Source organism: Gadus macrocephalus, chromosome 20 (assembly GCF_031168955.1).
Source record: "Gadus macrocephalus chromosome 20, ASM3116895v1".
Classification (NCBI taxonomy): Eukaryota; Metazoa; Chordata; class Actinopteri; order Gadiformes; family Gadidae; genus Gadus; species Gadus macrocephalus.
This window is the reverse complement of record NC_082401.1, coordinates 3,774,882-3,801,358: the sequence shown is the minus strand read 5'-3', so window position 1 is coordinate 3,801,358 and position 26,477 is coordinate 3,774,882. Positions and strand designations below refer to the sequence as shown.

Here is a 26,477-nt window from a genome sequence, read left to right as displayed (position 1 = left end):
CCTCGTAGGGAATGGTTCTGGGCGTGTCCAGTGGGACTCAAGGTTAACACATTGCCACAGGGATGCTCTGATCCCCTCCGAATGACCCCACCCGCGCCACGCCGTCCCCTGTGTGATCCCCCAGTGGAGCAGACCTCAGCATGACCTGGGCCCAGAGCAGGAGACCACGCCCCTAATACCACACACCGCCTTTGGCCTTAACCGTCCAGTCCGGATCTCCGCCCTGTGGTGGGTGTGCATGTCTGTGATGTGATGTACGGGTGTATCTTTGGGTGTAATGTGTGTGTAGGTGTGTGTGTGTGTGTGTGTGTGTGTGTGTGTGTGTGTGTGTGTGTGTGTGTGTGTGTGTGTGTGTGTGTGTGTGTGTGTGTGAGTGTGTGTGTGTGAGCGAGGCGGCTGTCAGACGCATACTGGGGGCCCGCTAGGGGCCGTGAGGGGCACCTGGGAGCCACAGTCGTAGTCGAGCTCCGCCATGCGGGAGCGGCTGATCCTGGTGTGGGAGTAGGCCCGTCTATCCGTCTGTCTGTCCCTGAAGCTCCGGATATAGCTCTGTAAACACACACACACACACAAACAGACACACACACAATCACACACACATTTAAAAACACATACAAAATCCCATACTGATGAGGGTGTGAAACTATCAAAATCTCATACAAGAATATAATGCTGTGTTCATCTGAACAGAACAAATATCAGCAATATCAGAACAATAAACATTTCCTCAGCATACCACAGGTCCTTTGTGTTTGGAAATGAAGAATCAAGTCAATTTAATCCATATATATATATATATATATAAATGTATAGTACTGCCATTATGATTATCTGTTTAGAGTATTTCTTCTGGTAGGTTGCTAAGCAACAGGAAGGAGACAGAAGTCTGGTTTGAATAATATGAGGTCATGAGACGTACAAGGTTGAAATTCTCTCGGATTGGTATTCCTTCTCTGCTGTTTCTTTCTCCAGCTTTAAATTCAAACAACACCTCCGCCCGAGAGGAAGGTGTGAAGCTGTGTGCCTCCACTGCTGGAGCATTAACACCGCCAGGAAGAAGATCACACAGAACAGAGTTCTGAAGAACGCAACATCAGATTCTCCAACGTTGCCGTCCCTTAGCAACAGCGCTACAAACAGAACCGAGCTACCTTCATGTGGACCACCGGGTGTTTTCTTGCGTGTTCCTTCCCCGCACATTCAAGTGACGGCATGTTTAATGCTGGGTCAGGGACACGGAGCAACCCAGCGGTTAAACGAAAGAGTCTAAGCAACAGAATGTTATGTTAAAGCTGAGGTGCATAGAACTTAGTGGCCTCTAGTTGTGAGGCTGCAGACGGCAACCCACTAACTAACCCTCCGCTACCCCTTCACCCTCCCGTGTGACGTAGAAGGAGCTACAGTGGCTATACCGGCCTGTCAGGGGCCAGGAGCTAGCTCCAAAATGATGTCATCGTCACCGTGGTGAAGTTAGTTTGTTGGTGGATATTCGACAGATGTTCGACAGATATTTGGATATTCATTTCCTATGGAAAATTGTTTTTTTCTCAAGGGACCCAGACACCCCAGACCAATGCAGAACTGTCCTGCTAGGTGGTACTAACAAGACACACCTCACTAAAAATAAATATTTTGCACCTCCCATTTTATTTACATTTTTTAAAAATCCCATTCATTTCCTATGGAAAACGGCTTTTTGCTCAAAAAGCTTCCGAGTTATGGGACCCAGACACCCCAGACCAATGCAGAACTGTCCTGCTATTTGGGACTAACAAGACACACCTCACTAAAAATGCATATTTTGCACCTCCCCTTTTTTTCAAATATTTTAAGAATCCCATTGATTTCCTATGGAAAAAGGCTTTTTGCTCAATTGCTTCCGAGGTATGGGACCCAGATACCCCAGACCAATGCAGACCTGTCATGCTTCGTGGTACTAACAAGACACCCCTCACTAAAAATAAATATTTTGCACCTCCAATTTTATTTACATTTTTTTAAATTCACATTAATTTCCTATGGAAAAAGGCTTTTTTGCTCAATAGCTTCTGAGTTATGGAAACCAGACTCCCCAGACCAATGCAGACCTGTCCTGCTATGTGGTACTACCAAGGCACACCTCACAAAAAATCATATTTTGCACCTCCCTTTTTTTTCAAATATTTTAAGAATCCCATTTATTTCATATTGAAAAAGGCTTTTTGCTCAATTGCTTCTGAGGTATGGGACCCAGATACCCCAGACCAATGCAGACCTGTCATGCTTCGTGGTAATAACAAGACACCCCTAACTAAAAATAAATATTTTGCACCTCCCATTTTATTTAAATTTTTTAAAAATCCCATTAATTTCCTATGGAAAATGGCTTTTTGCTCAATATATTCTGAGTAATGGGACCCAAACACCCCAGACCAATGCAGACCTGTCATGCTATGTGGTACTACCAAGGCACACCTCACAAAAAATCATATTTTGCACCCCCCTTTTTTTTTTCAAATATTTTAAGAATCCCATTTATTTCCTATGGAAAATGGCTTTTTGCTCAAAAGCTTCCGAGATATGGGACCCAGATACCCCAGACCAATGCAGAACTTTTCTGCTATGATATACTAATCTAATGCCGCTTTTCCACTGCATGGTACCAGCTCGACTTGACTCGACTCAGCTCGCATTTTTGGCGTTTCCACCGCGAAAACATGGTATCTGGTACCTGAAGTGGTTGCTTTTTTTAGTACCGCCTCGCTCTAGGTTCCAAGCGAGCTGAGCCGTTGCTAAAAGGTGACGTCGGCAGACGGCCGGCCACTGATTGGCCAGAGAGTGTGACGAAGTCACGAGAGCGACATGGCAACCATGCTGGTAACAGCCATAGCAGCGGCGCAGCCAACATATTCCACTTCTTCAACTTCTTCAACATGCCAGCTAATAATACGAACACGAATACCATCGCATCGATGTCCTCCATTGTTGTTATGTGGGTTCTGTCCATGTGTGGGTTGCGTAGGTGTTGTTTGCGTCGCGTACAAAAATACGTCACGGCCCTTTCGCACAGCCGACCCCGCCCACGTCCAGGAGGTACTATTTGCCGTGGAAAACGACCCGTGCTGCTACCGTGTCGAGTCGAGTCGTGTCGAGTCGAGTCGAGTCGAGCTACATGTGCGGTGGAAAAGCGGCATAACACACCTTAATATATGATTTCCCACTTCAATTGTATTCATTTTTTATAGAGAAATGCAGAGCCTTTCTGGTATATGTGTATTTTTTGGTTAATTTATTAATTAATTGTACTCTTTTGCACCTACTATTTCATACACAATATTTAAATAACACCCTTCTTCCAGATATATGAAAACAGATCTTCCCGCAGATCTTCTTGAGTTTACAGATGAAACACCAATCAGTTATAAAAATCATCACATTTATTAAGCGTGATTCATTCGGCTGCACGGTATGATCCCAATGGAGAATGATTGAACACTTGATTGTGGCAATCTGTTATACATAATGAATTGGGCAACTATACGTATTACATGTTTTTAACTCTCGTAGAAAGAACTTGAAAGTGTTCTGTGTCAACCCTTTTGGCAGAGTGGACTATAGAAAAGGTCTAGTTGATCCGATGCTGTCATGTGTCATAAGTCAATTTACCTCGGGCAGGCTCCTCTGGGTTACTGGTGGGTGCTGGGGTGCTTTCACAATTGTCTCATGGCACTTCTAGTTATAATTGGTAGAGTCGTAAGGTGTAGGCCTAGGCTAAATCTCCCAGCTTTCTTGCGGCATTGCACGGAGGCACGCCCCCTTTTGGTTTGCACTACTCGGTCTACTCTCAGAACAACGAGAGGGAATGTTGATATTATGACCAAAAGGGTACCGGCCCTGCCGTACCATATGGCCGGGCGTAACATACAACTTGATTGCGGCGTAACTGTCCTTGTCTTCCTTTCTTCAAAGCTCAACTAAACACCTTTCTGTTTAATGATCACTTCTCCTCGACTCCAAACACATAGCTCTATCTTTCCTCCTAGGATCCTTTTGTTTAGTTTTTTCTCTTTTTTTGCATTGTTTTTGTTTGTTTGTGGTTGTATTTTCATTTCTACTATGTGAAGTGACCTTAGGTTTAAGAAGGGAGCTATATAAATGTAAATTATTATTATTATAATCACTATTATTATTATTTACCTGTTGTGAACCAAATTGCCCTGTAAGGACCTTTCAATTCAATTCAATTCACCTGGAGGGTCAGGTAACGCAAAAGAACCAATTAACATAAGGCATTACTCTGTGCATGGTAGTAAAGTAAAGTAATGAACTAACTTCCCCAACGCTGGTGACATACCAGTTAAACCTAAGTGTCCTTCCAAGTGACAAAGTCATGCACATGAATAAATCATTAATTATTTTTTCAATTCAACAGATCCAGTGTGATAAATGTGACCGGTGGTTCCATAACCTTTGCTTAAACATGGACAACAAGAAGTTAGAGGAAGTCAAGAAAAGGCAATGGCTTTGTGTTTTATGCCAATGACAAGGTTGAGGAAAATTGTGCCTCGTCCAATGCCAGGTTTGTTTCGAAATGTGATTTAAAAAAAAAAAAAACCTTAAAAGTTGTGTTTACATCAGAAAATGTGGAATGCATGAATGGGGGGGGGAGGAGGAGAGACACACACACATTTCCATTTCATCTATTCGAGGGGTTTTCAAAGTGTGAGAGAGTGAGCCCCCCCTCAGAGAAGAAATTTCAGCTGAGCCCCCCCCCCCCCCTGGATTACTTTCTTCTGTGACCGCAGTTCATTTAGCTTCCTATCAAAAAACTCCCGGGGCTTGGTCACCAGACTTGGGTGCTTGGTCTCAATATGACGCCGGAGTCGACATGGTCTCATACCGTCATTAGCTAGCACCTCTTTGCAAACCACACACTTTGGCAGCGGAGCATCTTCAGATCCAGTCCATGAAAATCCCAAGTTTAAATATTCATGGTCATACTTTTTTCTTTTTTTGCTTGCCCCAGACTCTGTCTCCTTACTCACTGTAGCTTTAGATACTAAAAACCGATCCATTTTGCTAAAGTTAGCCAGCAATATTATTTTCTAGGGCTGTCCCCGACTCTGAATTTTCTGAGTCGAATCAGATCTGCCTTTTCAGTCCAGAGATTCGACTATTCGGCGGGGTTTGTTTACCGGCGTTGCTATGGTGACCTAAATTATTATAAGCAACTGAAAACGATGCCGGTTTGAAACTAAAACTGTGATTCTGAAAAAAGTATAAATGCTATCAAAATTCCGTTTGGATAGTATTGAAGATACAAGTGTGTAGATTTGTTTAATGGTTTGAACGATGGTAAACGGTTGAAAAAGGAATGAGTTTCGATGTCTAGAAGTAGGTGTATCAGAATGGCCAGGCGTCTTCAATGAAAACAGCTGAAAACGAAGCGGTATGAAACTAAAACTGTGATTCTGAAGAAATGTTACATTATATCGAAATTCTGTTTAGATATTATTGAAGATACAAGTGTGTAGATTTGTTAAATGGTTTGCATGAAGATAAACGGTTGAAAATTGATGTTACTTCTACAGTTGAAGTACGACTGATGATTTGAATCATCGACTTTCAAGAAAAAGGGAGGGGCAAAATACGATTTTTTTGGTGAGGTGTGTCTTGTTAGTACCACAAAGCAGGACAGGTCTGCATTGGTCTGGGGTGGCTGGGTCCCATATCTCGGAAGCTATTGAGCAAAAAGCCGTTTTCCATAGGAAATTAATAGGATTCTTAAAATATATAAGAAAAAGGGAGGGGCAAAATATGTTTTTTTTAGCGAGGTGTGACTTTTTAGTACCACATAGCAGGACAGGTCTGCATTGGTCTGGGGTGTCTGGTTCCCATAACTCGGAAGGTATTGAGCAAAAAGCCATTTTCCATAAGAAATTAATGGGATTTTAAAATATTTGGAGAAAAAAAAGGAAGGTACAAAATATGGATTTTTAGTGAGGTGTGTGTTGTTAGTACCACATAGCAGGACAGGTCTGCATTGGTCTGGGGTGTCGGGGGCCCATAAGTCAGAAGCTATTGAGCAAAAAGCCTTTTTCCATGTATGAATGGGATTCCATGTATGAATGGGATTCTTAAAATATCTGCATTGGTATGGGGCGTCTGGGAACTCCATACCAATGGGGAGTTGTGTCTTGTTAGTACCACATAGCAGGACAGGTCTGCATTGGTCTGGGGTGTCTGGGTCCCTAACTCGGAAGCTATTGAGCAAAAAGCTATCTTCCATAGGAAATGAATTCCGAATATCTGTCGAATATCTATTGAATATCCAACCACAAACTAACTTCACCACGGTGTCATCGTCTATGACACGACATTTGTAGTGAGGTTCCTTGATAGATTTACAGATTGTATTTGTTTATTTAGTCTGTAAAACTATAGATCAAATACAGTTATAGGTCATGAGATAGCAATGTGGATTCAGACTTTAAAACACAAACTCTCTAGAGAAATGAACACAAACAATTCTTATTTCCATCACAGAGCCCTCTGCTAGGGGCCATCACAGAGCCCTCTGCTAGGGGCCCTCACAGAGCCCTCTGCTAGGGGCCCTCACAGAGCCCTCTGCTAGGGGCCCTCACAGAGCCCTCTGCTTGGGGCCCTCAAAGAGCCCTCTGCCGGGTCTGAGTGGACTGCTGCCGTGCTGTTCTGTGGGTCTGGTACCCACTTGGGCGGCCATGAGAACCATATAACAGTTGATTTGTGCAGAAGCCCCCGGGAACGGTCGGGGGAAGGGGTCCTTACCGGTGACAGCACGTCCCCGTCGAAGCGCCGCACGGGGTTGGTCTTGCGGTGGTACCCGGGCTCGGTCTGGGGCGGGGGGGCCTTGGTGGAGTGGGAGCCCTGGGTCTGGTGGTGGGGGTGGGAAGCTGACGGGTGGTGGTACTGCTGGTGGCTGCCACTGCTGCTGCTGCCACCGCCTCCGCCGCTGCTGCTGTGGTGGTGGTGGTGGTGGTGGTGGTGCAGGGACTGGCTCTTCTGGCCCGCCTTGAGGCTGGGCTTCTGGCCCTGCTTCTTCTTCTTCTTCTTGCTCTCCTTCTCCTTCTTCACGCGCTCCTCCCGCTGGTGGATACGCATCAACTGCACCCGGCGCTGCTGCCTGCTCAGGACCACTAGGGACAGAGAGAGAGAGAGAGAGAGAGAGAGAGCGTGAGCGAGAGTGAGACCGAGAGAGAGAGAGAGAGAGAGAGAGAGAGAGAGAGAGAGAGAGAGAGAGAGAGAGAGAGAGAGAGAGAGAGAGCGTGAGCGAGAGTGAGACCGAGAGAGAGAGAGAGAGAGACAAAGAGAGAGTGAGACGGAGAGAGTGAGAGAGAGAGCAAGAGAGCGAGAGAGTGGGATGGAGAGAGAGAGAGAGAGAGAGAGAAAGAGATAGAGAAAGAGTAAGAGGGATAGGGAGAGGGAGAGAGGGAGCGACAGAGACGGAGAGAAAGAGCAAGAGAGAGAGGGAGGGAGAGAGAGAGATTTTGGGTTTCACTTTTGTCACACTTCATTGCACTAGTGGCTGTGCTCAAGTGCATTTACAATGTGTTATTTATTCATGTCCCATTTAGAGAGTGAGAAGGAACAGCCCTCACCACCCAGAGAACCACAACTGCCAGTTTGTTAATACATTCGTGTGTTGGGGAGTAATTAGGCCGAATGGTGGTGGAGGAAATCTGCGTCTCTACATGAAAATGCGACGGTTAGTTGAGATTTACTCTTACTTTATTATTTCATGTAATTTTGTTGCTTTGGTAATTTCATGAGCAGCCATGCAATCATAGCCAATACAAGAACTCAGATGCTTTGCGAAACAAATTGTAAATACCACAGTATCGTAGTTAAATCCAAACACATTCACAAATGAAAGAATAAGGTTGGCAGGTTTTTGAGTGAATAGTCACATCAATTAACTCAGAGAATTAATATTTGTGTCCCACCAACACCAGGAAACACACCAACCGCCAAGCTGTTTCTACACCATCCAGAAATCCAGAGCAATGCACTGCACAGGTAATAGGTGAAGGGCAGAAATGCAACCGGTTCGAATGAAGTGTAAAAATTATAAAAGATAAAATTATTATGCCAGAGAATAATAGAGATCAGAGTTAATTAGTGGAGATAAAATACTTTTGCTTGTTTGAAAAATAGCTTGAAAGAGTGGGAGCCCTGGAAAGGAGAAGGCATCAAAGATGCCCGGAGCACAGAGTACAAAAATATTATATTAATGTATAATAAAATAATAATAATATTAAAAGATTGTGAAAAAATCGACATATTGATATCACAAAGAAAAGAGAAAAATGAGTGGGATGGAACACAAGATTAAACAGCCCAAAGGGCCTTAATCAGACAAAGAAAAAAAAAGAGAAAATAACCAAACAATGGTATTGTTTGAGTAGAGAGTTCATGACAATTACGAAACATCATATGGCATATTAGCTGTGTGTCTGTGTGTGTCTGTGGCCCAGCTCCACTTTGCAGCGTGCAGTGAAAGCCAAGGACTTCTCTCTTCAAACGCTGCAGCATTAGAGGAGAATGGTTTACTCATTCTGGTTGTCTGGTGTGTGTGTCTGTGTGAAGTTGATGGGAGGGGGGGAGGCTCTTTGTAAAAAAGGGGGGCTGGTGGGTTGGTAATGAAGCACCATCTGGCATCACCCCTGCCCCCCCCTTTAACCTCCCCTCCCTTCCACTCCTTATTTAACCCCTACTACTGTACTAACATAGAAGGCATTGTGTGTGTGTGTGTGTGTGTGTGTGTGTGTGTGTGTGTGTGTGTGTGTGTGTGTGTGTGTGTGTGTGTGTGCGTGCGTGCGTGCGTGCGTGCGTGCGTGCGTGCGTGCGTGCGTGCGTGCGTGCGTGCGTGCGTGCGTGCGTGTGTCGTAGTTTATATGTGTGTTTGTGTGTGTGTGTGCATGTGTGTGTTTGTGTGTGTTTGTCTGTGTGTTTCCGCGTGCGTCGGCGCTCCCTGAGTAAACCGACTGGGTGTGTCATGTATTGAACAGCCTCATTGGACAGCTTTGGTAAAATTCAATATTAGTTGGATGATTCTGTTCTATTGGGTTGATTAGTAATGATGATTTGGTATGATATGGTTACATTGTGATGTTATTAGTGATACTGCAGAATGTCACTGCGGGCCCTATCTTGCATCCAGCACAATTTACTTTCTTCACCGACGCATGTATCTTTGCTAGTTTGCACCTGGTACAAAGCCGATTTTCCCCCGCAGCAAACCTTCGCCACTAAACTTGCGCCATGAGAGGCGTGTCGGCGAAAAGCAGAGGCGTGTTCCGGCACAAATGATACATGGTGCTATCTTACAGTTCGATAAAGCAGTTGCGCAACTGACCGACAAATAACTGGTCTAAGTGCACTAGCGGATAGTGCAGTTGGTGTTGCTATTTTGACGTACCATGGCAGGTCGGAACTGCAATTTTTTTTCCATAGGGGCTGCATGAATGAACACTGTAGTAGGCTAGGCTATGCCATGCGTTGAAATAATAATATTAACTATGATGAACTTGAACGAAGTAGGCCATATCCCAGCCTTCCAAAACAAAATCTCGTTTGAGGGTAAATGATAACATTGGTTAAATTATTTGGGAAAGAACAGCTGATACAGCGGTAATAAGTTGTATTTAAATCAATGCATCTGCAAACACCGCAGCCACATCAAACACATATTTTCTTGACACAGACATCGGTTACAAGCCCATAACTTTTAGGCTTGATTAGTATTTGATCGTGAGAAAACATAATTTTACCGCAAGTGAGTCTTAAAAATAATGAATGAATGCAGGTGCGCATGTGTGCATCCATCTGTTTAAACACATGCAAACTAATCATGTAACGCATAATACAGTCCATGGCAATGTACTTTAACGGGGGGACACATGCATATTAGGAACACAAGTCGATAACGATAATGTATACAATACTGGTAAGAAATGATGTGTGTTAATGTATTGCTGCATATCACTAAATAGACCCACAGTTGCGGCCAAAGGACCGCATATCATATGTGTGTGAAGTTTTTTTTGCCGCAATTTACATGACGACTCAGTATTTCGGAAGTTGTAGAAGAAAACACTATTCCATGTGTGAATTAAGGCATATTATTTGGCCATAAACAGCCATTTGAAGTTTGAAATTCATGTGGTCATGCATCTGTCTCATCTGAGATTTAGGGGATGGGAGATGGCACTCTCATTGGTTTATTGCACGTTACGCCCAAACCACACCTATGGGTAATTAGGCTAGTTCAGGGCAACCCTTTTTAGATTTGCGTCGGGCGCAAGAGTAATTTATCCGCCGGTATAATAGCAACACGCGGCTGAGCCCCGCCCACAAAGCTACTTCTGTTGTGCGCTTCTCACTTGCATTTCAGACTGTTAAAATAGGGCCCTCATTTGTGTGTGAGTGTGTGTGTGTGTGTGTGTGTGCCCCTCCCCCAGCAGCAGCTGTCTCATCCTCCCTAATGCCCACTCTCCCACCTCTAGATCAGCCTCTGCTCGGTTTAATGTCCTGGTCGTTAGTTTGCGGCTAACTACAAGGTATTAAAGACATCTGTCTTCAAAGTGGGGGCCAGACTTCTACACACACTGTGCAACAAACACACTCCGACACCCCCACGCCAACACGCACATACACACACACGCGCGCATGCATGCACGCACAAATACTCACACATACACAAACATTTACTCATTGTGTTCTTGGCTGTCTGCTGTCTCTTGTTAGTTATGCTTGCGACTCACTCGCTGTGTGTGTTTACTCTACAAAGTTAAGAAAACACTCCGACTGTGTGACCAATTAAAGAATAAGAGGTAACCCTTTCTTTTACAGTCCCCTAATTACTAGGTATTTATCCGGTACATACATGGTAAATCATAGTGTATTACTGGGTAACTACCACTGGTAATAAGAAGGTAAATACAGAGGTAGTTACCCAGCAAATACATGATAAATCATAGTGTATTACTGGGTAATTACCACTGGTAATAATAAGGTAAATACAGAGGAATTATCCGGTAAATTATAGTGTATTACTGTGTAATTACCACTGGTAATAAGAAGGTAAATACAGAGGAATTACAGCTGAAGTACTAGGTAAAACCTCCACTATTACCCATCAACTCAACTCAGTAGCGTGTAGTTGTAACTGTTTTAGGTTGGTAATAACTTCGATATTGTGTACTTCCTAGGAAATTAGGCAACCAATTCTTATAAACACCTATTATCCAAGGTTTATGTTGTTAACAGCCCAAGTTTAATGATGTACTATCTAGAAATTAGCATAGTGCTTTCCAATAAAATACTTTTTCTTAGTTATTATTCGTAGCTGCACCCATTTAGAAAGGGTTTATTCGATTTACCACTATGGAATTACTTACCTAGTAACAACCTCTGCAGGAACAGTTTTCCTCTAGTGTTATACATCTTCTTAAATACTGGGTACAAAGCCGTTTGTTTCCATGGTATTACCAGGTTCTTACCATATAATTTATAATAGATACATTCCATTATCCATGCAGTCAAGACAAACTTGTACCATGTACGTTCTGCGACGTTACCAAGTAAAACACACCAATTTACCCAGTAATTAAGCTGAAACTGTACTGTAAAAGGAAGCCTCGTTTGTTTCCATGGTATTACCAGGTTCTTACCATATAATTTGTAATACATTATTCCCTTTTCCATGCAGTCAACACAAACTTGTACCATGTATGTTCTGCGACGTTACCAAGTAAAACACGACAATTTACCCAGTAAGTAAGCTGAAACTGTACTGTAAAAGGAAGCCTAGTTTGTTTCCATGGTATTACCAGGCTCTTACCATATAAGTTGTAACTGGTCATTCCCTTTTCCATGTAATCAACACAAACCATATATGTTCTGCAGCATCGTTCACCAGTATTTAAGCACTTTAATTGTCGTTATAAAACCCCAAACCACTGTTGATGAAAGGCATATTAAAATTAAACAAAATCAAAGGCTTATCTTTCAAACAATGCATATCTCACAAACAGGCACTGAACACTGAAGAAATCGGACAAAAAAAAGAGCCGTCCACATCAACTCAATTTAAATGTTACTGATGGTGTTTTCATAAAACACATGACATTGTTATGGCAAGTGACCACAAGGAAGACTGCTTCAACCTCTTCAATTCGAATAAGTGGTGAATGCCATGCAGCAATCTGCCTATGGGAGCATCTTTGTGGTCATTCGCAAACCAATGAGTCCACTCGATGAATGAGAGATGACTCTTTAGTGTCTTCTCTGTGAGGTATCCCTGCAGTCTCCACATCTGGGATTTGAAGGCTGACCAAGACCTGACCAGGTACCTCCAAATCTCCCCTTCCATACTGTAATAAAGAATCAGAAGACAAGAAAATAAACATTAGGAATGTCAATTATTGAACATTTCTAGAACATGTAGAACTCAAAGATTATTTTGTTTATTAGTTAAAAAAGGATGCTGGTCCTCTGGCCATTGTGTTTGGTCATATTGAAAAGAGAAAAAGGCATAACCATAAATACAGTTAATCGGACGGGGGTGGACAGGCTGTTAGCTCCGGTTAGCACTTTAGCATCGAGCTAGCGGAGCTTCTGTCATTCAAATAACTCGGACATGTTGTTTAAAACCTATAACACCCAATTTATTAAAATATCCGGATTTAATCAGGCTCTCTCCCATAAGTACAGTTAATAGGACGGGAAGAGACAGGCTCTGTTAGCCCCGGTTAGCGCGATGCTAAGGAGCAGCTCTACCGGAGCATGCCACCTCAACAGGTGCAAGTTAGCCTCCGGTTTGATATTCGCCGGATATTCGGTTTACCACCCAATCGGATTCATCAACATAAGTGCAATACATTACGGGCTTATGGTGCGTTTTAATATCCATCCGTCTCGGAGGTCCGAGGACGTTGCCTAGCGACACGCAGAAACACGCCCCTTTTCCTCGGGCGATCTCGCCATCTCGGTTAAACTCAGTGGTGACCGAGCGAAATTCCGAGACAGAATTCAAGATGGCTGCGCCCATTGTGACTTGAGGTATGAACTGTTTTCATTGTGCTTGGACCACTTTGGTGGTTTAAATGGTAATTTCAATCACTCGTATTACTGCAATACCTTACTGCGTCCGTATCTCTGCCTATGTACACAAATATATTGTATTTGTGTACAGCACTTTGGTCAACTACTGTTGTTTTAAATGTACTATATAAATAAACTTGACTTGACTTGACTATGGCCTATAGCCTACTTATATTGGATCGCCTGGTCCTCTGCCAATGCTACCGCGACAACAGCTTTCCGGGTGGCGTCCATGTTTTCCTCCAACGACCGAGCGAAATAATAAAACGCTTGAAGTGTGGGCGTGGCATCAGATCCGAGATCCGAGTCGGTTCGCAGAGAATACTCGAACACACCATTAGTATGTTGAGGACGGTTTAGGACGGCGTATCGCGAAAATCAAAAACACATGTTGTCGCCATCGATGTCTGTGCAACAACGTCATTTACGTTCTGGCTGCTACCTGTTTTAGGGACCGTCAACAAGTTACACTCACCGACTGGTGGCAGAGACGTTACCATGGAATTGTTTCTGGAAATAAATCATGTAAAATAACATAAAAATCACTAAAAAATGCATTGTAGTAGTAGTTGCCAATGGTGGGCTGCTACTTACTGCAGGTAACTTTGCTAATATATTGCATTATTGTTAAACGGGATGCAATTAATAATTTCAAATATAGTTTAGTCGATTTTTGTCGAATATTAAACTATTAACTGCATTATGATTAACTATATTGCAATATATTTGTGAAATTAATTTCCTGAAACAATTCCATGGTAACGTCTCTGCCACCAGTCGGTGAGTGTAATTTGCTGACGGTCCCTAAAACAGGTAGCAGCGAGAACGTAAATGACGTTGTTGCACAGACATCGATGGTGCCAACATGTGTTTGTGATTTTTCGCGATACGGTGTCCTAAACCGTCCTCAACATACTAAGCCCGTAATGTATTGCACTTATGTTGATGAATTCGATGCGTGGTAAACCGAATATCTGGCGAATATCAAACCGGAGGCTAACTTGCACCTGTTGAGGTGGCATGCTCCGGTAGAGCTGCTCTTTAGCATCGCGCTAACCGGGGCTAACAGAGCCTGTCTCTTCCCGTCCTATTAACTGTACTTATGGGAGAGAGCCCGATTAAATCCAGATATTTTAATAAATTGGGTGTTATAGGTTTTAAACATGTCCGAGTTATTTGAATGACAGAAGCTCCGCTAGCTCGATGCTAAAGGGCTAACCGGAGCTAACAGCCTGTCCCCTCCCGTCCTATTAACTGTATTTATGGCTATGCCTTTTTCTCTTTTCAATATGACCAAACACAATGGCCAGAGGACCAGCACCCTTTTTTAACTGATAAACAAAATAATCTTTGAGTTCTACATGTTCTAGAAATGTTCATTAATTGACAGTCCTAATGTTTATTTTCTTGTCTTCTGATTCTTTATTACAGTATGGAAGGGGAGATTTGGAGGTACCTGGTCAGGTCTTGGTCAGCCTTCAAATCCCAGATGTGGAGACTGCAGGGATACCTCACAGAGAAGACATTAAAGAGCTATCTCTCATTCATCGAGTGGACTCATTGGTTTGCGAATGACCACAAAGATGCTCCCATAGGCAGATTGCTGCATGGCATTCACCACTTATTCAAATTGAAGAGGTTGAAGCAGTCTTCCTTGTGGTCACTTGCCATAACACTGTCATGTGTTTTATGAAAGCACCATCAGTAACATTCAAATTGACGGCTCTTTTTTTTGTCCGATTTCTTCAGTGTTCAGTGCCTGTTTGTGAGATATGCATTGTTTGAAAGATAAGCCTTTGATTTTGTTTAATTTTAATATGCCTTTCATCAACAGTGGTTTGGGGTTTTATAACAACAATTAAAGTGCTTAACTACTGGTGAACGATGTTGCAGAACATATATGGTTTGTGTTGATTGCATGGAAAAGGGAATAACCAATTACAACTTATATGGTAAGAGCCTGGTAATACCATGGAAACAAACAAGGCTTCCTTTTACAGTACAGTTTCAGCTTACTTACTGGGTAAATTGGTGTGTTTTACTTGGTAACGTCGCAGAACGTACATGGTTCAAGTTTGTGTTGACTGCATGGAAAAGGGAATGTATTACAAATTATATGGTAAGAACCTGGTAATACCATGGAAACAAACAAGGCTTCCTTTTACAGTACAGTTTCAGCTTAATTACTGAGTAAATTGTCGTGTTTTACTTGGTAACGTCGCAGAACGTACATGGTACAAGTTTGTGTTGACTGCATGGACAATTGAATGTATCTTTTATAAATTATATGGTAAGAACCTGGTAATACCATGGAAACAAACGAGTTTTCCTTTTACAGTACAGTTTCAGCTTACTTACTGGGTAAATTGTCGTGTTTTACTTGGTAACGTTGCAGAACGTACTTGGTACAAGTTTGTGTTGACTGCATGGACAATGAAATGTATTATAAATTACATGGTAAGAACCTGGTAATACCATGGAAACAAACAAGGCTTCCTTTTACAGTACAGTTTCAGCTTACTTACTGGGTAAATTGTCGTGTTTTACTTGGTAACGTTGCAGAACGTACATGGTACATGTTTGTGTTGACTGCATGGATAATGGAATGTGTCTATTATAAATTATATGGTAAGAACCTGGTAATACCATGGAAACAAACGGCTTCGTACCCAGTATTTAAGAAGATGTACCATGACACTAGAGGAAAACTGTTCCTGCAGAGGTTGTTACCAGGTAAGTAATTCCATAGTGGTAAATCGAATAAACCCTTTCTAAATGGGTGTAGCTATGAATAATAACTAAGAAAAAGTATTTTATTGGAAAGCACTATGCTAATTTCTAGATAGTACATCATTAAATTTGGGCTGTTACCAACATAAACCTTAGATAATAGGTGTTTATAAGAATTGGTTGCCTAATTTCCTAGGAAGTACACAATATCGGAGTTATTACCAACCTAAAACAGTTACAACTACACGCTACTTGGTTTAGTTGATGGGTAATAGTGGAGGTTTTACTTAGTACTTCAGCTGTAATTCCTCTGTATTTACCTTCTTATTACCAGTGGTAATTACACAGTAATACACTATAATTTACCGGATAATTCCTCTGTATTTACCTTCTTATTACCAGTGGTAATTACCCAGTAATACACTATGATTTACCATGTATTTACCGGGTAACTACCTCTGTATTTACCTTCTTATTACCAGTGGCAATTACCCAGTAATAAACTATGATTTACCATGTATGTACCGGTTAAATATCTAGTAATTAGGGGACTGTAAAAGGAAGGGTTACCGAATAAGAACCCATACATCAATGTGTACATTAAAAAATTAGCTGAATCTATTTTTATGACTCCTTGTTTTGTTTTCCACCAATTAATTTATTTAGAAGTTGGACGTTTCATTTTAAGTCTTTCCTCTCCTATTAGTTGCTGAAAATGTGCATAGACTGCATTCTGCTCCACTTTAGTGTCACAGTTGTTAGGAGATCTTAGACTGGAGATACAGAAGCAGAGGAAGGCATTATACCTGCAGGATCACCTTAAACTGTGAGTATGCATGTTGTTTTAGACGGATGTGTGTGTTTCTCTAGGTGTCCTGGTACAGGAATACATGTGTGTTCGGTGGTCTGTTGAGGCTCACTCAAGGCTCTCCCAGTCAAAACGGTCCACAACCTTCTCTTCAACCACCTTTATAATATGACATGATTCATAGTTGTGGTTTGTAGTAGTATCTCAAACAACATAGACTTATGGATGTATGAGCATGGCCATTCCCATTTCAATATCAACCCTTTTGACACTGTGTGGGCTCAGTGTGATTACCACAGCAGGGGGTCTAGAGTTTGAAGCCACTGCTAGTAACTAACACTGCTCCATCTGGTTCTTTTTCTTTACCCAATTCCAAAAGGGGAAGTCTGTATTTCTTGGTCAGAAGCCTTTTTAATGAAAGGCATTAATGGGCTCAACAGCCGATATAGCATGATGGGCATGCATTACGCTAATACAGAGTCTCATGAGCGAGGGCTCACTTAGGAACAGATGGGATTCAGCAGGTTGACGCATCAGTGAGGAACAGTTCCTGTACGCATGAGCTAAATCAGGCAGGAGACTGGGACGAGTAAGATCAGACCAAAATAAGATCAGAGTAGAAGAATATGCTCTTGCATGAAACCAATTGTGGAACACAGACTCAAAGATGTAATGGCATGGAGTGACAAACCCACACGCAGGCAGAAACACACACACACACACACACACACACACACACACACACACACACACACACACACACACACACACACACAAACAATTAGAAACACACACAAACACACACAGTGTGTCCCATAAAACTTAATGACTGAATCATCCACTGACTATGTAGCTTTAAGTGCTTCTCCTGCCTAGCTACATTAACAAACCAATCTGCATGCAGGGATGTGAACCAACCAATTAGGAAGCGGTTATGGATTACTGGTCTTAAAATTACAGTCAATATCCCAAATAAAATACCCATACAGAACAATAAGCCAGAGGTATCTAGATCCATCCCATTCTGAGCTCAAGGTGTCTGAGGAATCGGTGAATTGACGTCTACACTAAGTAGCAATTTTGTTGCTAAATTAGATTGAACATTTATAGTCAGTCAGTGTCCCTCTTCAGATAACACACAAACAGACACACACACACACACACACACACACACACACCCACACACACACACACACACACACACACACATACATACACACGCACACACACACACGCACACAAACAAAGTCAGGACCTCAATAGCTCACTACAGCAGTGTCCGTCTCCTTCCCGGTTTTATCTTTGCCTCTGCATCAATCCCCTTGACAGCAGTTCAGCAGTGTGAATCAAGCAGGCAGCCAATAGGAGACCGCCCTGTCAGTTCCGCTCTCATCCGCCCAGAGTTTCCACTTCTCCTAAATTAATTTCTGATTCAAAGACTTCAGCTGAGCTCGGATATTTAATGTTCTGAGGGCAATCCGTGTCAGCGGTTGTCTGTTAATACGCAAACAGAAAGCTGCATACCTTCCCGCAGCTGAGCAATTTCAAGCCAATTAAAAAAAAATTAGTATCAAAATTATACTCTAGATCACATGACGAGGTTTTGCAACAGCACCTTTTTATTTCCTTTGTTGCCTGCTGATTTGTCGCCGCACATCACATGAATCGTCATGACAACCCCGTGACCATCGTCACTATAAGATACGCCACACACCGCTCCTCTCAATCAGGGACACAGTCCATAATCAATCATATTTTCCATGGTTGATTGTTGATTGATTGAGGCTTTCAACAATTGTTATGAATGCACACTTGTCCGGCGTGACCTATCAGAGTTAGCAAAAATAAGTGTCACTTACGCTCTGTGTGGGAGTATCCCTCGGCGGTGACTTTCCATTGGATGAGCACACCCAGGAGGGCCAGCACAGGCCACACCCCCAGGATGACCCAGGTGAACCAACACACGGGCCTCTTTGGCGCCACCTGTAGTGGAAAATGTGTTATAAGAATCCTGCCCCCTTTTCCAACAGTGAGGACACTTGTTTATGAAAGTCTTTGATAGTTGATTATCTATCCTACTGATCGTTGAGGCATTTCTCCTTCTTAAAATAAAGCATAAATAAAATAAAAACAAGGAAATATCTACAAAATAATCCATTGATGTTAAAATGAAAAGCACACATTTTATAGACACGAAAATCTAGGGCAGACCATAAAATTAGATGTACATGATTAACACTTCATTCAATACATTCATTCATACAATCAAAGACTGACCTGATCATTGATTGCTTTGGTAATGATCTATTGGATTTAAAAAACGCAGTTTTCTTTTTGTGATGGTGTTACAGTTAGCGAGTTAACGATAGCAAGTCGTATCTTGCTTTCATAACAGCAATTACTTCAATAAAAAGTGTTAACTCTTTTGTTACTTGAAAATGCATACGATTGCACTGCTTTTCTTTCTACTGTTACTTTAGCTACAATTTCAGAGGCTTTTGAACAAGTGCACTTCCTCAGAAAGAATATTGTTTTCATTATGTAAGAAAGTTGTAATCATTATGTTTGTGTGCGTGCATGTGTTTTTTCATGTGTGTGTGTGTGTGTGTGTGTGTGTGTGTGTGTGTGTGTGTGTGTGTGTGTGTGTGTGTGTGTGTGTGTATGTGTGTATGTGTATGTGTGTGTTTGTATGTGTGTGTGTGTTTGGGTATGTGTTTGTGTTTAAATGTATGTGTGCGTGTATGCGCTTGTGTGTGAGTGTGTATGCGTGTGCGTGTATGTGTGCGTCTGTATGTGTGTGCGCATGTGTGTATGTATGTGTGCGTGCGTGCGTCAGCCTTACCTTGAGCCTTTCGTAGATGTAGTAAACCAGGGCGAACAGCTCGATGAAGTAGTCCACGGTGACGGTGATGACGGCCGCCCCGAAGGTAGCGGTGGACAGCGTGACGAAGCAGCGCTGCCACTGCAGGGTCAGCACGGCAAACAGGGTCCCGGAGCCCAGCAGGACTCCCAGGGGCACCCACACCGTCTGGGGGTGGTAGAACTCCTCCATCACCTGGAGGGGCAGAGCCACAGGGGGAGGGGGAGGGGGAGTGGGAGTGGGGTGGAGGTGGAGGTGGGAGAGTGGAGGAGGTGGGAGAGGGGGGATATGGGAGATGGGGAGGAGGGGGGAGAGGGGTGGAGTTGGGAGAGGGGAGGAGGTGGGAGGGGGGTGAGGTGGGAGAGGGGAGGAGGTGGGAGAGGGGTGAGTTGGGAGAGGGGTGGAGATGGGAGAGGGGAGGATGGGAGCGAGGGGAGGAAATGGGAGAGGGGAGGTGGTGGGTAAAGAAGGCTGGAGAACACTGAAACCCCGCATATTCTTTCGAACTATTGAGTCCCTTAGCAGCCAAATTGAGTGATTCATTAGCACAGCACCAACCACAACCACAACAAATCAACAACCTCATCCACTATCTGAACCAATCAACCACCATCAGTCAAGGACCTGGACCAATCAACCGGCGGCCGGGGAGGACTCACCACCAGGGAAACCACGCCCATCAGTAGCCCCAGCAGTAGGCCCACCATGAACAGCCCCACGCTGCGCACCAGCATGGTGACCAGGCCGCACAGCGTGCCGATGCCCAGGCCGATGCCCACCGAGGCCTCCACGCTCAGCTGAGTGTCCATCACACGCTCCTTGTAGCACAGCATGAAGATCACCACCGAGCCAAACATCAGTCCCGTCAGGAACATCACCGCCTTGAAGCAGCGGTAGCCTGCAGGGACACAGGGGACATTTTCATTTGCTGCATTTAGCAGACGCTTTTATCCAAAGCGACTTACATAAGTACATTTGTCATTAGAAGGAGAAACGACAATATATCGCTGTAGGTAATAGGTAAAGTTCATAGAAGATGTTCATAGAACCAAGTGCCAGGCACTTACAATTGCTAGTATTCCCCGTAGACAGCTAGGATAAGATGCTACACAACTAAGTACTGTAACTAAGTAAGACACACAATAAGTGTTTACATTAAATGCCAGGACGTACAACGTACAATACACAGGACACAGGGGACACAGGAGACACAGGGGACACAGGAAACACAGGGGACACAGGGAGACATAGGGGACATTGGGAGACACAGGAGACACAGGGGACACAGGGGACAAGGGGACACAGGAGACAGGAGACACAGGAAACACAGGAGACACAGGGGACACTGGAGACACAGGGGACACAGCGGACACAGGAGACACAGGAGAGAAAGGGGACAAGGGGATACAGGACAGGCAGCGTTAGCATTCGTGATGTTGTGCTGACATGAAGCTCAGTCAGGAGTTCATCAGATGGTTTTAGGTCATAAAGGAGCAGGCAGGGGATCGAGGCGTCAAGCTCAAGGATTCTACTGGGAGACTGCGGACATTGAAGTGTGAACAGTGAACCTTTTTAATTGGGAAGTAAACAAAGTTACTCATGTGTCTTTTGTCCTGCTGCTGTGGTCATTCACATCACATTTACGACTCTCCATCATTTGTATTGGGTATTTATCTATATGTAATGCTGATGATTCTACTGAAACTATATGAGACTGTGGAAATTGCAATTAAGTGAAGAACACAACTTCGCACGTTGAGCACACAGCCGTGTGACTCGTTTATTTTGTCAAAGAGAATAACCGGAAATCAAAGCGTGCTGAAGGTAAACAAATCCCGCATGGGCTCTGACGTCATGAGACGCTCGTAATCCTTCAAAGGGACCGCGATCCCTGAACCACTAAGACAGTAAATGACATGCAGTAAACGACAACACAATTGAAAGAACAACACATAACAAAATACTGTAGGTGAATTATGTTACACTCACTACACACGTCCCCCCAGAATTCACCATCAGAACAAAACAAGAACAAAACAGTCATCGACGGGGCGGGCGTATTAACCGGCCACAACGGCTGCGTCGTACAGGGGGTCGAGGAGCCATGGTTGCGGCAGGCGTCCCGCCATGACACGGGTATGGGGCATGGAGTGTGGGAGTTCTGGTAGGGAGGGGAGCAGGGGGCAGGCCCGGCAGGGGCAGAGCTGGAGGTCGTCCGCGCCGCGGGGGCTGAGCCAAGTCAATGGGCCTGGCCAGGTCCAAGTGAGCTGGCTTGAGGCGGTCAATGGAAAGTCGCTCCGGCCTGCCGCCCATGTCCACCACAAAATGTTTGTCCCCCGTCTCCAAAACCCGGAACGGGCCCTCGTAGGGCGGGCGTAGCGGTCCCCTGTGGGTGTCGTGCCGAATGAAAACGTAGGCAGCCGTGCGAAGCCCAGCGGGGATGTGCGACTGAGGGAGGCCGTGACGGGAAGTGGGGACAGGTGCGAAAAGCCTCGCATTGTCCAGTAGCGTGGACCGCTGGAGGGTGGCAGACCAAGGAACGTTGGTGCCAGGGACGAAATCCCCTGGAACCCGCAGCGGCTGGCCATAAACAAGCTCTGCGGAGGAGGACTGTAGGTCTTCCTTTGGTGCAGTCCTGATGCCAAGCAGTACCCACGGGAGCTTGTCGACCCAGTTGCTGTCTTTGAGGCTGGCACGAAGAGCAGCCTTCATCGACCTATGAAATCGCTCACAGAGTCCGTTAGCCTGTGGGTGATATGCGGTAGTGTGGTGGAGTTTCACCCCGAGGCTCTGTGCGACAGCGCTCCACAGCTCAGACGTAAACTGCGCGCCCGGTCGGAGGATATGTCGGAAGGAGTGCCGAAACGGGCAACCCAGGTGCTGATAAATGCCCGTGACATTTCGACAGATGCTAGCGACGTCAGTGGCACAGCCTCAGGCCAACGGGTGGTCCTGTCAACCATGGTCAACAGGTAGGTGAAACCGTGAGAGGAGGGCAGAGGGCCGACCAGATCCACGTTGACATGGTCAAAACGTCTCTCCGGCACTGGGAACAACTCCAACGGGGCTTTAGTGTGGCGGTGCACTTTGGCCCGCTGGCACTCCAGACAGGTGTTAGCCCAGTCCCTAACGTCCTTCTTGAGGCCGTGCCAAACAAACCTAGCGGCCACCAATCTCTGTGACGCTTTCGAACCTGGGTGGGAGAGACCATGGATGGCATCAAAAACTTGTCGTCTCCACACCGTGGGAATGATTGGACGAGGACTGCCTGTGGAGACGTCACACAGGAGCGTGGTGCCGGCATCGCCAAAAACCACATCCTCTATTTTCAGCCCTGTAGTCGAGGTCCTTGTGTAGTCGAGTTGCACGTCTGTGTCTGTGGTCTGGTCCGCGGTTGTAATCCAAACCAAGATGGACCGCTCCTACCACAGCCCGTGAAGGGCAGTCCGCCACCTGGTTGTCCTTACCGGCAACGTGCTGTAAATCCGTGGTGAACTCGGAAATGTAGGACAGATGACGTTGCTGGCGGGCGGACCACGGCTCAGCCACCTTGGCCATGGCGAAAGTCAGCGGCTTGTGGTCGACAAAAGCGGTGAAGTGCCGACCTTCCAACAGGGAACGAAAGTGTCTGATGGCGAGGTAGAGACCAAGCAGCTCCCGGTCGAAAGTGCTGTACTTCTGCTCATTGGGACGCAACTGACGGCTGAAGAAGGCAAGTGGCTGCCAGGCCCCGCCCACCCACTGCTCGTAGACGGCACCGACAGCGTAGTCTGAGGCGTCCGAGGTGATGGCGATGGAGGCCGTGGGAGAAGGATGTGCCAGCATGGTGGCGTTCGCCAGGGCCGCCTTAGTGGCAACAAAAGCCTTGTCCCTGCTCTCAGTCCAGTCCACAGCGTGCTTGGGCTTACCTTGCAAGGCCTCATGCAAGGGTTGCATGAGCTGGGCGGCTCGAGGGATGAAACGGTGGTAAAAATTCACCATGCCGAGGAACTCCTGCAGGGACTTGACAGTGAGCGGGCGTGGGAACTGCGCGACCGCCTCCACCTTTGATGGGAGAGGGGCTGCACCGTCCCTAGTGACTCTGTGTCCCAGGAAATCGATGACGGAGAGACCAAACTGGCACTTGGCAGGGTTGACAATTAGCCCATGTTGGCTGAGCCGCTCAAAAAGTGTCCGGAGGTGCGCCAGGTGCTGAGATTTGGACGCGCTCGCCACTAGGATGTCATCCAAGTACACAAAAATAAAAGGCAGCTCCCGCAAAACAGAGTCCATGAGGCGTTGAAAAGATTGAGCTGCGTTTTTGAGGCCAAACGGCATCCGCAGGAACTCAAACAGACCAAACGGTGTGATCACTGCTGTTTTGGGAACGTCCAGTGGGTGTACAGGCACCTGATGATATCCCCGGACAAGGTCCACCTTGGAAAAAATCACCATACCAGCCAGGTGTGCTGAAAAATCCTGAATATTCGGCACTGGGTACCGGTCAGGCGTCGTTGCCTCATTTAGCCGCCGGTAGTCGCCACACGGGCGCCAGCCGCCGCCGGGTTTGGGGACGATGTGGAGGGGTGAGGCCCACGGGCTGTCGGACCGGCGGACTATACCCAGGCGCTCCATGTTTGCAAACTCAGCCTTTGCAACGGCAAGCTTGGTCGGGTCGAGGCGCCGAGCACGGGCATAGACGGGTGGACCAGTAGTGGCGAGATGGTGATCCACACCATGCTTCACAGCAGACGCAGAGAAAGTAGGCTGAGTGAGGGCTGGGAAACCGGCAAGCAGACGGTGGAAGTCATCTGAGGCGGGGAGCATGCTAGACAGTCGTATGGAGTCAGCCCCGCTGAGCGTGCACGCATATGAACAAAACGTGACGGCGTCCATCAAACGGCGGTTCTTGACATCCACCAACAGTCCATGCGCACAAAAAAAATCAGCGCAGAGGAGGGGAACGGAGACCTTTGCTGTAACTAAATCCCAGCCAAACCGGTGGCCTCCAAAACACAACTCAATGTACCTTGTTCCATAGGTACGGATGGGGCTACCATTAGCAGCTTCCATAGGGGGGCCGTGGCTGTCGGTCACCATGTCCAAGCAGGAAGCAGGCAGGACGCTCCTCTGTGCTCCCGTGTCGCACAGGAACCGCCGTCCGGAGATGCTGTCGCGGATGAAAAGCAGCCTGCCAGCACGGCCGACGCTCATGGCCACTACCGAGCGCCGGCCCTGGCATTTCCCAACCCGCCGTAACTGCATGGAGGAAGGCATTTAAGAGCCTTCGGTCCAAACTTTGCATGATAGAAACACATGCCGGAAGATCTCTGCGGGCCTGAAGACTGCTGGGGGTCAGAAGACTGCTGCCGACGAGAAGTGGTGGCAGCGACGAGCGTGGAGTCGTCCAGTGTCATAGGAGCAATGTGCGCGGGAAAAAACGCGGCCACACAGTGCCCTTGACCCGCCAGGAAAAATGTATCAGCTTCTTCAGCCAGCCTCCGACAGTCAGTGATCATGGTGTTGGCTAAAGCCGCCCTCACTTGGGAAGGCAGTTGACGCAGGAAAGAAGAAAATCGGGTTCATGCTCACCCATGAGATCCAGCATACGGTCCATGAGCTCAGACGGTTTGCTGTCACCGAGCCCTTGAAGTGAGAAAAGCCTGCTGGCTCTCTCGGTGTCCGACAGTTCAAAGGTCTTTAACAGGTGGGCTTTGAATGCCGCATACTTCTCCCTTGCAGGAGGATTTTTAAGGAGGCTCACCACTCTGGATGCTGTTGAATATCCGAGAGCTGACACAACGTAGTAGTACCTCGTCGTATCCGCGGTGATCTCCCGCAACGCGAACTGCGCTTCGGTCTGGGCGAACCATGCCGACGCCGACGATTCCCAGAATTCGGGGAGCTTAAGACTAACAGCGTTCGCGGCCATGGTCGTGTTGTGTCCCTGGATACGTCCAGCAGACTAAAGTCGGGGTCACTAGTGTGGAAATTGCAATTAAGTGAAGAACACAACTTCGCACGTTGAGCACACAGCCGTGTGACTCGTTTATTTTGTCAAAGAGAATAATCGGAAATCAAAGCGTGCTGAAGGTAAACAAATCCCGCATGGGCTCTGACGTCATGAGACGCTCGTAATCCTTCAAAGGGACCGCGATCCCTGAACCACTAAGACAGTAAATGACACATAACAAAATACTGTAGGTGAATTATGTTACACTCACTACAAGACCCTTTTAAGAGTAGCTCCAAGTAGATGGTATTGAACCGTCTTTGGACAATACTCTAAATACATACTAAATATGGGTACTTGCTATAAGTGTAACCCATAGAGGAGGCTAAAGGAGCCTCCTCTACAGGTGGCGCCAAATCTTTGGCGCCACCTGTAATGGAAAATGTGAATCCTGCCCCCTTTTCCAACAGTGAGGACACTTGTTTATGAAAGTCTTTGATAGTTGATTATCTATCCTACTGATCGTTGAGGCATTTCTCCTTCTTAAAATAAAGCATAAATAAAATAAAAACAAGGAAATATCTACAAAATAATCCATTGATGTTAAAATGAAAAGCACACATTTTATAGACACGAAAATCTAGGGCAGACCATAAAATGAGATGTACATGATTAACACTTCATTCATTCATACAATCAAAGACTGACCTGATCATTGATTGCTTTGGTAATGATCTATTGGATATACAAGTAGATGGTATTGAACCGGTCTTTGGACAATACTCTAAATATATACTAAATATGGGTACTTGTTATAAGTGTAACCCATAGAGGAGGCTAAAGGAGGCTATCAATGAGCCCCAATCCTTTGACTGCAGAAGTGTGGGGTGGTTGAACCAGTAAGGTAAAGGTGGCAGGACTCTGTGCTAAGAACCAACCAGATAGGATTTAATCAAACAGGCCAAGAAGCCAGGTTTACGTCTCCAAATCCCATCGCCTTTACCCATCTCCCCCTCCCTCCTCTC

General features: G+C 45.4%; 1 protein-coding gene and 1 long non-coding RNA gene across 2 annotated transcripts in view; both read right to left on the bottom strand.

The window, feature by feature from the left end:
- Window positions 1-267: 267 nt before the first annotated feature.
- Window positions 268-26,477, bottom strand: part of tmem198a (transmembrane protein 198a) — a 58,674-nt gene continuing 32,464 nt past the window's right edge. Inside the window, exons 3-7 of the mRNA XM_060040698.1 lie at window positions 20,180-20,418; window positions 19,503-19,715; window positions 18,520-18,643; window positions 6,787-7,154; window positions 268-549 (exon numbers count right to left, since the gene is read on the bottom strand). Of these exons, the coding sequence (XP_059896681.1) occupies window positions 400-549; window positions 6,787-7,154; window positions 18,520-18,643; window positions 19,503-19,715; window positions 20,180-20,418 (1,094 nt within the window). The 3' untranslated portion in view covers window positions 268-399. The remainder of the gene's footprint in view (window positions 550-6,786; window positions 7,155-18,519; window positions 18,644-19,502; window positions 19,716-20,179; window positions 20,419-26,477) is intronic.
- Window positions 14,600-15,361, bottom strand: LOC132448872 (uncharacterized). The gene is made up of 2 exons (XR_009523448.1): window positions 14,702-15,361; window positions 14,600-14,655 (listed from the first exon to the last, which is right to left on the bottom strand). It is a non-coding gene; the product is annotated as an uncharacterized LOC132448872 (long non-coding RNA).